General features: G+C 42.8%; 1 protein-coding gene across 1 annotated transcript; it reads right to left on the reverse strand.

Annotated features, from left to right (window-relative positions):
* Window positions 1–4,701: 4,701 nt before the first annotated feature.
* On the reverse strand, window positions 4,702–12,111 carry LOC117235849 (chaoptin-like). Its single transcript, XM_033498275.1, has 4 exons — window positions 11,789–12,111; window positions 7,375–10,467; window positions 6,162–6,505; window positions 4,702–5,673 (listed from the first exon to the last, which is right to left on the reverse strand). Exons 1-4 carry the CDS (start codon window positions 12,042–12,044, stop codon window positions 5,131–5,133), a joined length of 4,236 nt encoding a protein of 1,411 aa, XP_033354166.1. The 5' UTR covers window positions 12,045–12,111; the 3' UTR covers window positions 4,702–5,130.
* Between the last annotated feature and the right edge of the window lie 1,349 nt (window positions 12,112–13,460).

Raw genomic sequence — 13,460 nt, forward strand, 5'->3', positions numbered from 1 at the left:
TTTCGGAAATTCCGAATAACATCAAAACCTTATGGAATGTCCTTTACGGGACCGTTAGCAGAATGATTACATCGCGTTCAGGAAAATAGAAGGAGAGGGACAGAGAGATAAAAAGACAGAAATGGAGAAAGGAAGAGAGAAAGAAAGAGGGAAAAGAAGAGAGAGAGAGAGCGTGCGAAATTCCAGTCGGTCGATGCACGTCTCGAGTTTGCTGTTTCTTAACAAGCAAAAAAAATGGTGGGTACAATGGGAGGAACGAAAAGTCGGGAGCAAAAACGCGGAACAGTAGAGGTGGTAGCGGTTAGGCGGAAAAAAGAGTAGGAATGATATCGTCGGTCGGAGAGAGGATGGCGCAGTGGCGAGACTCGGATGCCTGGCTCTCTCTAATACAATTGCTTCTGCAGCAAGTTTCTCGTGTATAGAATGGCGGGTTGAGCTGGCTATAGAGGTCTGGCCTTTTCTCCGCGAACGATGCTCGTTGCATCGTGACTCGAGGTATCTTGCCAGAAGTGCAGTTACACTGCACGGTCTAACGGCGTGCTGCACTCCTTATTAATAGGTGCACTTGGAGAACTGTGCACGCCACCGCCGGACTCCGGTGGCCTAGTCTGCCGAGCGAAAGGTTAACAATGGACCTGTACCAACCGGAATAGAGGAGGGCTCAATGGTTCTCGCCATTATTTATAACACATCGTTTGAGCCGAGAAATGGCCAGAACTCGCAAGTAAATCGTTCTGTCGTTTATTAACGTTATCCATGAATTCATAGCACCCCGGTGTTTGATGAATTTTCGTGCCACTGACGCGTCTCTATTATTTCTCTCGATTCATCGCACAATCCCGTTTATGGAACGCTGCTAGTTTTTGCTCGTGAAGTATTTGTGGAATCATTCTAAATGGGACGTTAATTAAGAAGGAAACAACGGACTCGATTTACTCTTGCTTTCTTATTCAGATTTTTCGTGGTTCGTCGTGTTTACATGACACGCTAATAAAACTCGCGCTACTTGATGTTCAAGACATGCACAGAGAGGATTGGAATGAAACAGACTCTAGGGATATTGCCTTCAGATATTCATTAATCCTTTTCGTCGCGCAATCTCTCTCGCCGGGGTGCCGTAATACGGTTTACCCCAGCGGTGGTCCAATTTATTTTAACAGACGTACAAACCGCCCGCGCCTGTAGCTGTACTTACTGTCCAGACCGGGTCCCGCAGCGGGGTGGCTTCTTATTAATAGCTGTGCTTAGAATCCGAAGGTCCCTTGTAGCACCTTGTACCTTTGCTGGCGTTAACAATAGGTACCGAATAGAACGGTATAATGAGAGGCCACCAGGGCCAATGGCAGCGTTACCAAGAACTTACGTAACAAAGAGAGCGATTTACAGGTCAATGTTTCAACAGAATTTCACTAGAAAGTCTATTATTGATGGAGACGTGTCAGAAACAGGCTGCTTTGTCTTTATTATTCCAACCAATTTATCAGATTATTCTGACGCTTGTGTAACTTAATGCCACATAATACGCCCCTCTGTATATCAATTTTAATAAATTATTCAAGTTTTCGTTATGCGAATTTGATCATAGCTGGTTTCCGTCTACATGAATTTCATTTATTTGAACGCAATTTTAGTCAGAGTTCGATAAGAGATTTCTGCACTATACTTAAACTAATTGTCAATATCGGAAAGTAAAAAATCTTCCCTTTCAAACACCGCTTGAGTTATTTCGATACGACCATTCGTTTCTGAGATATAGCAGTTCCAAGTGAATCATAACTTTTGAAAGTTTACTCAACGCTATTGATCTACTTGAGCTCAATGCCACTGACGTACCTCAAGCACCTGTGTGCTGGTCAGTGACAGACATTGAGTCAGCATTTTTTTTTTATTATTACTACATGCGACGCACGCGTTTTCAGGAAAAAATGTGGGTCACGTCGTTCTGGCTCCGATTGATGTGCTTTTTTGCGCGCGCTTTGAACGTTCAGCTTCGAAGCACCATAACTCGAAAATCGTTTAAGATACCGACGCAAAACACACGAAAATTTCGAAAGAAAGTTTTGTTCCACATTTCCTGAGTTTATTTGTTTTAAAATTTTGTTTCTTTGTAGATATACTCGCTCAAAATTGTTCTTTCTTGTTATTACGAATAAATCGGTTCATTCGTAATCTGTAATATTTCATTCGTTTTATTAATGACTTTGTTACCGTTGGATAAGAAAAGCTATTGGTATCGTCTACTTATGTCATGAAATTCAAAAATTAATAAAAAGTGAAATTTATCAATTAGGTTTCTGAGAGACTCATTTTGTGATTTACATTTTATGACATTGCATTTTATATAAATCGATATAAAATGAAAAAAATCTTCTCATTTAAGAAAGTTACTTTTTACTCTTTACTTAAAATAACAATGAAAGACGTTCCCTATATATAATTTATAGGATATAGGTGGCGTGAGTTGAACGAACTCTCAGAGTTAATTACGCTTGGTAATTGCAACTCGGGTCTCAGGGCACTATTAATGTGCAAGTTTTGCAGGGATATTCTTTCACGAGCTTTGAATCACGCCGCTTTCAGGCTACTTTCATATACCGGCGTCGTACGTTTCATCGCCGTGTCGGTTCTTCGTCGTCCGGCTCGACACGTAATTTAATTCGACAGCGTTTGTGACCCGTTCGAAAAATCCAATCAGGAAGTTACTATTTGTTGTTGTCGGATCTTTACTCGCGGTCGCTATCATGAATTTTTGTTAATTAGACGTGGAATTCCAGGTACGCGATTTAGCTCGCGAAACATCGAGTATTATTCCAGTTAATGAGAAACCGTGTTTCATAGCTTTTGCAATTATAGTAAATTTAGCAATTGTAAGGAACAATCACAAGGTTTTGTAACGAATGACTGAATTGTGTAACCCCTTAAAGAGCTCGACACTATTTATACTAGCGATTAAACCTATTTTTTTATCGGAGTAAAATAAAAATGTGATTCCTATTCGTTTTTCGAGATTTTAATAAATGGGACATCTCTGATTTCTCGTTTCATCGTGGTTGGAATTAATTGCTCATAGGTTGAATGATTCAGTATAGACTCGCATTGAAGCGGGTATTATTGAAGCGAGCAATTCGATATATCCCCGAAGCGGATTGTTTTGGTTTCGACGTGCCAGATCGGAACTGATTGACGCTCTGGGATGTACTCGGCCTGACCCGGAGTTAATTACGGAACCTAAGCGAGCCACAAGCTCACTCTAAGCTGCTCCGACCAAGTTCCCATTATAATTAATTAATTAGCCGTATGAGATGTGACTTAATGGATAGTCCACTGTATACCCTTGAAATACCATTTGGTTTGATTGTCGGTCGAATAGGTAATTACCTGTATAATCATGGTATCTCATCATTGAAGCATAAGACGCAAAGAAAATCTTCCGGGATTTATCAGGAAATTTTCCCCAAAGAAATGAAGTTGCTTTAATTTATGTTTTTATAATTTACACTTGGTACTTACCAGAGTAATGGCGTCTTTGATCGATAGGCTAAACGTCTCGAAAGGGCGCTCGATAAAGCTATTAGCATGTAATGGAATTTATTCCACAAACGCTAGCTAGATTATCGTTCGATTGAATCTTGATTGGGCCATGTCTGCAAGGCGATTGAACCAGCTAGTGTAAATTCAGCCTCAGTGTAGCGTATCTTCGTATCTGTCAAGGCAAGCCTCAATAGTCGAAACACCGGATAAGGGCGTTTAACGTTGATGGGCAGTAAGGTGAAGACGATCGATAGCTTTGGTGTATTTTTATTAACCGAAAGCCTATGCTATAATAAAGAATGCTATGTGTATACATATCTTCTATCTATATACAATAAATCCATCTTCCACAATGTCACCGTATAACACAGTTGGCAACTCGAAACCGATTCTCCGTTCTCTCGTTTCTTGGCAGGAGTGACGCGCCACTCGGTCGCGTTTATTCGAGAAAATTCCGTATGCCGGACGATCGACGACACGCGGTGGATACACGAGAGTACAGAGATAAAGGGTTAGAGAGAGGCAGAGGGAGAGAGAGAGACAGAGAGAGAGAGAGAGAAAGAGAGAAAGAGAGACAGTGAGGGAGGAAAGTGAGACAGAGCCGCGACAGTTAGGATTTTTCCGGTAGCGGTGGAGAAAAAAATACTTTGAACAAACTCGCGTCTTCTAAAAGACCGCCCTCTTAATTAACTTTAGTGCTGATCGTCGGGACTATCGATTAGAGTAAGTGTAATATTGCTTGCGCAGCACTAGAAGGACGAGTATCCTCGCGGTATATTACGAGAGCATCGTCAGTGTGAACATCGTTTCTTCTTTTTAAGTCGCGATATTTTATATGCTATTATTTACAAAAAATCCTCACGTATCGTACACACAATATATAATACGAGCATCGAAATGACGGGAATACTTTTTGGAGGATGGTGTGATTGTGGATGTTTGGAGAAACGGCGTTTAAAAAATCAGTCTTCCTAGGAGAGATTCGAATGTTTCAAAAGGGGTCGTTTACATCGTTGTTCGGTTCATACGAATGGTCGAGAAGGATCGGTAATTTGTTTCCTTTTGTCCGCTGTTGTTTCTTTTGTTCCGCTTGTTGTCTTTTTTGTTTCTCGTTACTGAGCAATACATTCGCAAGTCCTTTGAAAAGAATTGTATCTCTTTTCGACCCGCTTCGAATATCTTTTTGGCACGTGTTCACGGTCTCGTTTCTCATTGTCAGATCCATTCACGCACGCGGATTAACAGACACATCACGACGATCCGCGGAAATCAGCGACCAATCGAGACTCTTTGTTAAAACCTATGCGCGTCAGTTTTGGCACTTTCCTTAATTGAATTGCCTGCATCGATCATTGACGCCCCGCTCGATCTAGTATTTAACGGATTCCTTCTAAAACTGAGCAACCTATATCCGAGTCGTGCCCGCAAACGGGACTAAAAATTAGCGCCATGTTGACTCGTTCTTCGACGCTTCTTTTTCACAGGACTTAGTCGTCGTTTCCATGATCCTGACTAGCCAAAGATACCTACACAGCTGGGTGAGTTCTTCATTTCGATTCCACGGTGCTCAGCCTCTTTTCGAGACTCCTTTGGCTTGTGCTACGAGTTCAACGGAGTGGTGCCGATATTGCTGATGAAACTGGGACACGCGTTGTCCGCTCTGTCTCCGCTTTGCAACGAGAAATGCCTGTAGGACATGTACGCTTGCGGATTGGACGAAAGTGGCTGGTCTCTCTTCTCGGTGGACCTCTGCTTCTTCATCTTCATGTAACCTAACACGGAGATCAACACGATGAACACCACGAAGCCCATACAACTGCCAACTATCAGACCCAGTCTTCTGGTCAATATGTTCGCCAGACTTCCTCGGTCGCTCATTGTTCCGTCGCCGACGATCGAATCAGGCGCGTCTAGGGTTCTAACCTCCGTGCACTGACTGGTGAGCGAGTTCACCATCGCGGGACGGGCCGAGCCCTCGATCACGTCGTCGTGAGAAGCGTTCCATTGCCAAGAGCCAATGTCCTCTGGGATTGACGTGCCCCAGCTGCCCAGTCCCAGCACGCAGATCAGGTACCGGGTGTCCGAGGCTAACTTCGTCAGCCTCACCGAACGTGCTTTAGGATCTAACAGCTTGCCTCGCACCTAGAAGTTGTATCGAATGAGGAAATTTAGTAATTTATTTTGAAATAAAGACTCGGACTACTCACAAGGGATATTTGTGACTGATACACTAATATTTGTCATCGTTTATGATTTAGGAACATTTAGATACAAAGATGAGTCGGATAGAAGGATCGCAAGTGGATTTTTTAAATCAAGAATACATTACACATGGTGCAAGAAATAGTGATTCGATACTAGTCGATGTGAATGTCTTCCTGATAGATTCCATATTAGTAAGTGAAACTCGAATACAGCAGATACAAGGACTATATCAGAGTAAAGCACAACGTACAGACCTCAAAAAGATTTAGAAATTATACGGTGTCGAAATGTGTGTAGTAAGGAGGAATTCAAATATCTCTGCATGATTTATCGAGACTTTCATGCAAGCGGAGAATAAAGATGTAAGGTTACCTGGCAATTTATGGGGCATTCACAATAGAACAATGCACAGGGAGAAAACGTACCTCATCGACGTTGTCCAGCGCGTGGTAGGCCACTTGGTAGCCATGAAGGCCAGAGTGGTTTCTGCTTTGCCAGGATACGAGGACGGAGAACGGTTGGATGTCCTGAATCGCGAGCTTGAGAATCAACGGAGCGGAGCAGAACTCGTGGGGGTCGAGATCCAGGAAAACCAGACCTTGCAATTCCGGCGGCTGTTGGCACTTGAGGAGACCGTCCTCTACATCGCCGACCCCGACACCGTTTCTTCCGCGACCGCGACCGCCTCCTACTCCACTAACCAGCTTCTGGTGGTCCCTCAACCATTCCCAAAGCTCTTGAGACTCGCAGCCGCAGACCAGAGGATTCTCTGCGGGAAGCGATGCGAAACTTGAATGTTAAGAATTGCAGTTGATAAAAGAAATACAATAACACCATAGAATAGGGCAAAAATCTATTTCTTTCAGTTTGATGACTTTAGATGAAATACATTGAATATCTGGACTGGATACTTTAGTGAGCAATTGTATGTTAAAGCAAATTGTCTGTGCTGTACTTTTATGTTTTATTCCATTCATAGATGATTATTTTCGTGTTTTTGAAATTTTGTAAATATAAAGAAAGTTTGCTTTGTGAATATAGAATTTATAGTATAGGAATCACATGATAGAGACTTGAACATGATCATAACAGAGCAAGTTTGACGGAGAACTATGAAAGCATTGATTGAAGACAGCACGTGAACAGCACTGTGTTGCACAACTGTGTGCCGATTAAATTTGAAAATCTTTGATAGTCGAAACAGAGCAGGATTAGGGAAGGTAGACGACAGACATTATACCGTAAGGGACCAGTTTGCAGACTTGAGAAGAGAGGATGAGAGAGAATGGTAGAGTGTGTTTGATTGTTCAGATGTTGAGTATCGATTCGAGGCGATTGTACGTGACCAGCGATATGATTGGATTTCTAACACTAGTAACTCTATTTGGATCGATAGCGTATAGAATTATTCTCTCTGCGTTTAGCTGGTCGCTCGTTCAACAGAAGTTATGCGAGTAAATGAAATATTGATACTGCGTTAATTCTTTCTCGGATTCTTTTTCTTTATATTTTTCTCTTATTTTCTTAAGCACAATTTTTGCACAATTTTTTAATCCATGTATAGACGTTAGCTCGAAATGTAATTCAAACTATTGGATGAAATAATCTGAAATAAACTATCTCCGATCATTACATTACCTTCGGCGCGTAGACTCCGAATCTGCGTCTCGAGAGGCCTGAACGCATTCAACGGTAGGTTTTCCAAGTAATTTCTACTGAGATCCAGTAATCGTAGCTTCTTGAGCGGTCTGAACGCCTCGCTGGAGATGGCGTTGATCCAATTACCATAAAGATGCAGCTCCACCAGGCTGACCAAATTCTTGAATGTCACCTTGCCCACAATACTGATCTGATTGTACGAGAGGTCCAATATCTGCAAGGACTTCAAGTCCTCCGGGAATTCGTCCAGCTCTTTCAGTAGATTGTGGGTCAGATTCAGGATCCTTAGATGCTCCATCCCTTGTAGCCTCTCTTTCGGCAAAATGTCCAAGTTGTTGGTTCCCAGATGCAGAGTTAAGAGGTTAGGCAAACTTCTAAATGCCCCTGGTGACACCCTCGATATGCAATTCTGGCTCAAATACAAATGCAATAGAGCAGGGAACGCCTCGAAATCTTGCGACGTTACTATGCTGAGATTCGTGCCTGATATGTGCACTTCTTGAAGAAATGGGTATTTAGCTTCCGAAGGGAGAACATGAATCCTATTCAAGGGATTCCTAGTCAAATTTAACCAAGTTAGCATAGGAAGATTCTGGCCGGATAACGCTACAGCTGGAATTTGTCTGAATTTATTCTCAGAAAGATCCACCTTGCGAAGTGTCGAAGAATGAGCAAAGAAATTTGCAGGAAGAGCATTTAGATGGTTATGACTGAGGTCTACGGAGGTGAGACAGGATAGGTTGGCCGTGGCAAAGCCGGACATTGTCTCGATTCGATTGTGGCTGAGGTCCAATTCCCTCAGGTGTTTGAGGCTGGCGAAACTGGCCACGTCCACGTTCACGATCTCGTTATTGGATAGCGTGAGGATCTCGAGGTTCAAGGCATTGGCCAAGGCCGAATATGGAATGTCCTGGAACCGATTGTGATCCAATTTAATCTCTCTGAGAGACACGAGTCTGTCGAAGATACCCGGAGGTAGATTCCGTAGGTTGTTTTTGTTTAAGTGTAACCGGGCCAGGTTTCGATTTAATACGAAGATGATCTCCGGTAACTGAGAGATCTCTGCTCTATCGACATACAATTCCTGTAGAGATGGCAGGCCGTTCAAGCTGTGTTCTGAGATTTGGCTGAAGTTATTCCCAGATGCGGCTAGAGTTCGAAGGCCTGAGATGTGCAGGTTAAACAAGGCAGGAGCCGTAAGGTGATTGTCGTCGAGATTTAAATCGGATAAGTTATTAAGTCCTCTGAAAGCTCCGCTCTCTATACTTATAATAGAACAGTTCTTCAAATTCAACGTTCTGATCGGTAAATCTTCTTGAAAGATGGCGTCGTGAAGGACAGTTAGATGATTGTTGGCCAGATCTAGGACTTTTAACTTCTTCAAAGCTGTCAGAGCGTACGGATCCAATCGCCTAAGACCGTTGTCCTGAAGATACAATTCTTCCAGTTCATGCAATTCGGAGAACGTTCGTGCTGTAATATGACTGAGTTTGTTCATGCTCAGTTCAAGGAATTTTAAAGCTTGCATGGGCTGAAAGGCACCGTCCTCTATCCTGGATATCGAGTTATTGGTCAAGTAGAGTCTCTCGACCAGCAGCAAATCCCTGAACAGCGGCGCCTGCAGGTGTGTCAATTTGTTATGACCGAGCCACATGATCCTAACCGATGCTTGGCCACGCAAAGAGTCGTTGTGCAACACGGCCAGACCGTTACTATCTAATTGAATGGAGACCAGTGAACTTCCGCCGGACGTGGATTCCGAAGCGGATAACTGGAACACGTCTCCTAGTACGGTGAGCTGATTACCTTGCAGATTGACGTGTTGAAGACTGTGCAAGGTCCTCAACGCGCCTGTTTCCATGTCGGTGATTGCGTTGTTCTGTAAATGGAGCTCGAGTAACGATGGAAGGGGCGAAAAAACACCCCGTTTCACCTCGGTGATGTTATTGTCCTGCAACCGTAACTCCCTCAGTTGATGTAATTTTAAGAAAGTGCCCGGTTGAAGCTCATGGATCTTGTTACCGTCGAGAGACAGCGAGGAAAGGTTCTCGCAGTGTTCGAGGAATTCCAGCGGCACCTTTTCGATGTAGTTGTTGCTCAGATGCAATTGGGCCAATTGGGTCAGACTGGTAAGACCCCTGCCATCGATTCTTCTGATGGCATTCTGCTGAAGGTAGACAACCGCTAAGCTCACGCTGCCGATAAACGCGTCACCGGGGATTTCTAGAATATTATTCTCCGCTAGGTAAAGCTCACGTAATTCGGGCAACCTGGCGAACACTCCGCCGATGTAGTGGATGTGATTATTGCTCAGCTCGATGTTGCGTAATCTTTCGTTCCCCTTGAACGTCGCCACGTCGAGAAACACAATCTTATTATAGCTCAGGTCAATCGATTCGAGTTCCTTGAGCGAAATAAATGCGTCTTTGTGGATAGTTTCTATGGAATTGTAATAGAAGGATAGAGTGTGTAAAATTGGACACGATCGCAGGCAATCCTCGGACAGTTTCTCGAAGTTGTTGCTACTTAAGTCTAGGATCAACAGCGCGCTTAATAGACTATAGCCGTCGTCTGGTAGCTCGGATATTTCGTTCCAAGCGAGTCTCAGAGAGGCGAGGCTCTCTAACCTTCTTAATGGCGCCATGGGAAACAGCTTTAGCTTGTTTTCCGTTAGATCCAGATCACTGAGACTGTCTTCTAGCCCTGCAAACGCGTATTCCGAGATTTTCGATATTTGATTGCCCTTTAGAGTCAGCTTCATTAGTTTTAATCCGTAAAAGCAATAGGATGACAGGTCTTGTATCAAATTGCCTTCAAGATCCAAGGCTGCTAGTTTACGAAGGTCCGCCAATGATTTCTGCGGCACGTGGAGCAAACGGCTTGAAAGTAGAGCCAAGGATTCTAAACTGTCTTTTAGATTTGTAAATGCACCCTCGCTGATTTCTCGAAGGGACGAATGCGATATTTGTAGATGCCTGATCTGAGAACCAGGCGGGAAGCAGCCGTCCTTCAGTTCCTCTACGGTTTTGTCCAACTCGTAAACGCTCAACGACTGTACCATCGTGCCTGTTCCTGGAAACGGTCGTAAAAGGCACCGCCATTAATTTCATTAAGTCGCGATAACGCGGAATTTAGATTTGACAGCATTGGTCGGCCGAATGTTCGTTCGCAGTTTATAGAGAGAGTAAAGGATAATGACGTCGTTTGAAGATGTTGTTTTTACTACGCTGTTATTATGTTACCTTTTCGCTACGTGCGATCGTACGATAATATTTTACTTCGAAACAAGATACTGGCGCATTAGAATCGGGGCACTGACTGACTTTACAGCGTGATTCAATAGCAGCAATTTAACTGGCTGAGCGTTTGCCTAATTGCTTCTTTTTAGAAACTTTTTCTGATTACTAAATTGTTTTACTATGCAGATAACATGGTAATTTAATAATTAAAATTTCTTGAAATTTTGACATTTTAATAGCCTGATTCGTCTCTGCTTAATGAACTATACGTATATGTACGACAAAAGTTACTAGCTGATTTAATCACGGCACAAGAAACAATTTAATTGCTTCTGCATCATATTTTCCATTGTTATGACCCGCATTAGTTAATGGTTTCAATTTTGCAGTTTAGTAGTAGTTTGTAAAATAATATCGGCTGTGTTGAGAACAAAACAGAATTATTATGAATCATTTACGTCATTATCGTTCGATGACCCGCGGCGATTGCAAATTTCTATCCCTCAGGAAACACGGTGAATTTATAGCAGGTGCTCGACGTATTAACCAGTTAGCTGTTTTTGAGGACTATACTCGTCAATGAAGAGGTGGCAATATTTTGTGTTATGACACATTCATATGAAAACATTCATTCCATTGCAACTTAATTCTATGAGTATACTCGTCATCGCTTAGTTTTTTGCGACATATTTTAGATACACACTTTTCAAAGAGGTCGCAACAGCTAACCGGTTAATGGAGCTAAAAAAATGTAAACATTACGATTCTAAGAAAGAAACATTTGTTGCCTCGATAGCATCGTTATTGAATCAGCCGGTACGTGACCTCGTCAAGAACTCGAAACGTTTACGCGCTGTCGCCGCGGCGTAGTGGCCCATTAAACCCTAATTGATCCGCTATACAGGGCTCGCGCCCGCCCCCGACAAATTGGTTACATTGTTATCTTGATTATAATAACAATCTCTCGCAGCGTGTTGGCGACGTGTTTCGATGCAGCCCGTTTTGTTAACAAATGAAAATTGAACTGCGAGGCGGACAATATCAAAAAAGTTTCTCCGACGGAACTTGTATTACCCTTTTCCATGTTCTTCGGCATAGAGCCCCGTGACGACAGTTCATGGCGTTTGCATTAGGTTCTCAGCCAGTGTACTCACCGGACGCGCTCAGGACGCTTAAGAGAGTGCTCCTCAGGGTCTCCTCGGTGGCTCCGGCGCATTCCAGGAAAAGCCCATCCTCGAAATTGTAACAGGGACAACCAGGAATTGTTTCAGGAGGCGGGCACTCAGCTATCTGGCCGGTAGTTCCCGTTGACGCAAAATTCTGGATCAGTAGAAGCTGGAGAATCAGCCTGAGGACGCCTCGCGTTGGGACGTTGGAAAGTCTTCTTCGTCGCTCTCGAGATCTCGACATCGCGTCGCTGTGAGCTTCTCCGCTGGTGGACGATCTTCCTGAAACGATACAATGCAGAGAAAATTGTTCAGGTTGTTCTCATTCAATTTACTTTTTCATGGTTTCGGTGTTGTGATTAAAATAGCTTTAAAAAGAGTTTAAAATAGGCCTCGGGTTGATTGTGATTGGAAGAAGGTATTCTAAAGTCCTAAAGAATATCTGCGAAAAAGAGAAAATTTCTTTAGAAGCGAGGACCTTTGGAGTAGCCTGTATATCGTCAATTATCGCGATCGATGCAACGTTCCGAACGATAATGAACCAGTCCGATAATAAAAGTACCGTCTCTGCCTCTTTCACGATATTTTTTTCCCTCTCCGTTCTTATCTGTCTTCGACATCGTCATCAGACTGGAAAATATTAAGAAGAGTCGAGAAGAGGAACTACCATTACGATGTCTTCGTGTTCTGTCTTTTAATTATTACGAGCCTGAATGTCTCCTGCGCAACGCGGCTGCGATTTAATAATCTTCTTGTTAGCTTAATGGTAACGTCACTCCTTATCTACTCTCGTTGACATTTTCGGAAATTGCACATCTTCGCTAGTGGATCGGCGAACCGTACGCACGTCTTTCTTGTTATTTACTTGGCGTTAAAACGATGCTAACAACGAATCCCCGTACTCGTCGTTTCTTGGTAATTTGCGAGCTTTTTCGAGGAAGAAATCTCCAGCTTCAACCACGCAGAAGATACAAAAGTTTCGCAAAATATAGGTAGAAAAAAAAAAAAGATTTATAAAGCGAAACAGGGTGCCTGTCAGACGACAGGATAAAGGTGAATCAAAAAGCGGATAATTATAGCGGAGCAGGCTAATGATTTTTATCCAGCGCGTCGTGTTGCTGCCTCTACTAATTAAACGCTAATTAGCTAATGTAGGGTGGATTGTCAGAATCGAGAGGGGATGGAAGGGTACAGAGAAAGAGAAAGAGAAAGAGAGAGAGAGAGAGGGAGAGAGAATGAATATAGCTGCGGTATCTTAACACGCGTTTCCGCTGGGCTCGATCCGTTGTTAATAATTTTGCAAGGAAACGTTCTATCAAGAGAATCATTTAAATAGTCACCCGCAGCGATGTTGTCGATGATTTCTAATGAGTTCCCGTCTGTGTGGCGTCCGGCTTTCATATAGCGGAAACACACGATTCATTTATCGTGTTGTTCTCAGTTCTCTTCCTTTCTACACGTATTTACTGCAGGATTAACATTTACTTGAAAGACTTAATAGTATAATAAACTACTATGTATTATAAACAAGTAACGTAGCTTACTATAACGATGAACGATCGTACATACAGTTGTACAAATATTATAATTCGAACATGTTAGACAATTCTCAGAATTCAATGATTCCAGGGTAGAAACATTATTCAATTAATGATGGAAT

The sequence above is a fragment of the Bombus vosnesenskii genome, unplaced genomic scaffold (assembly GCF_011952255.1).
Source record: "Bombus vosnesenskii isolate JDL3184/JDL3185 unplaced genomic scaffold, Bvos_JDL3184-5_v1.1 scf7180000013328, whole genome shotgun sequence".
Taxonomy (NCBI): Eukaryota; Metazoa; Arthropoda; class Insecta; order Hymenoptera; family Apidae; genus Bombus; species Bombus vosnesenskii.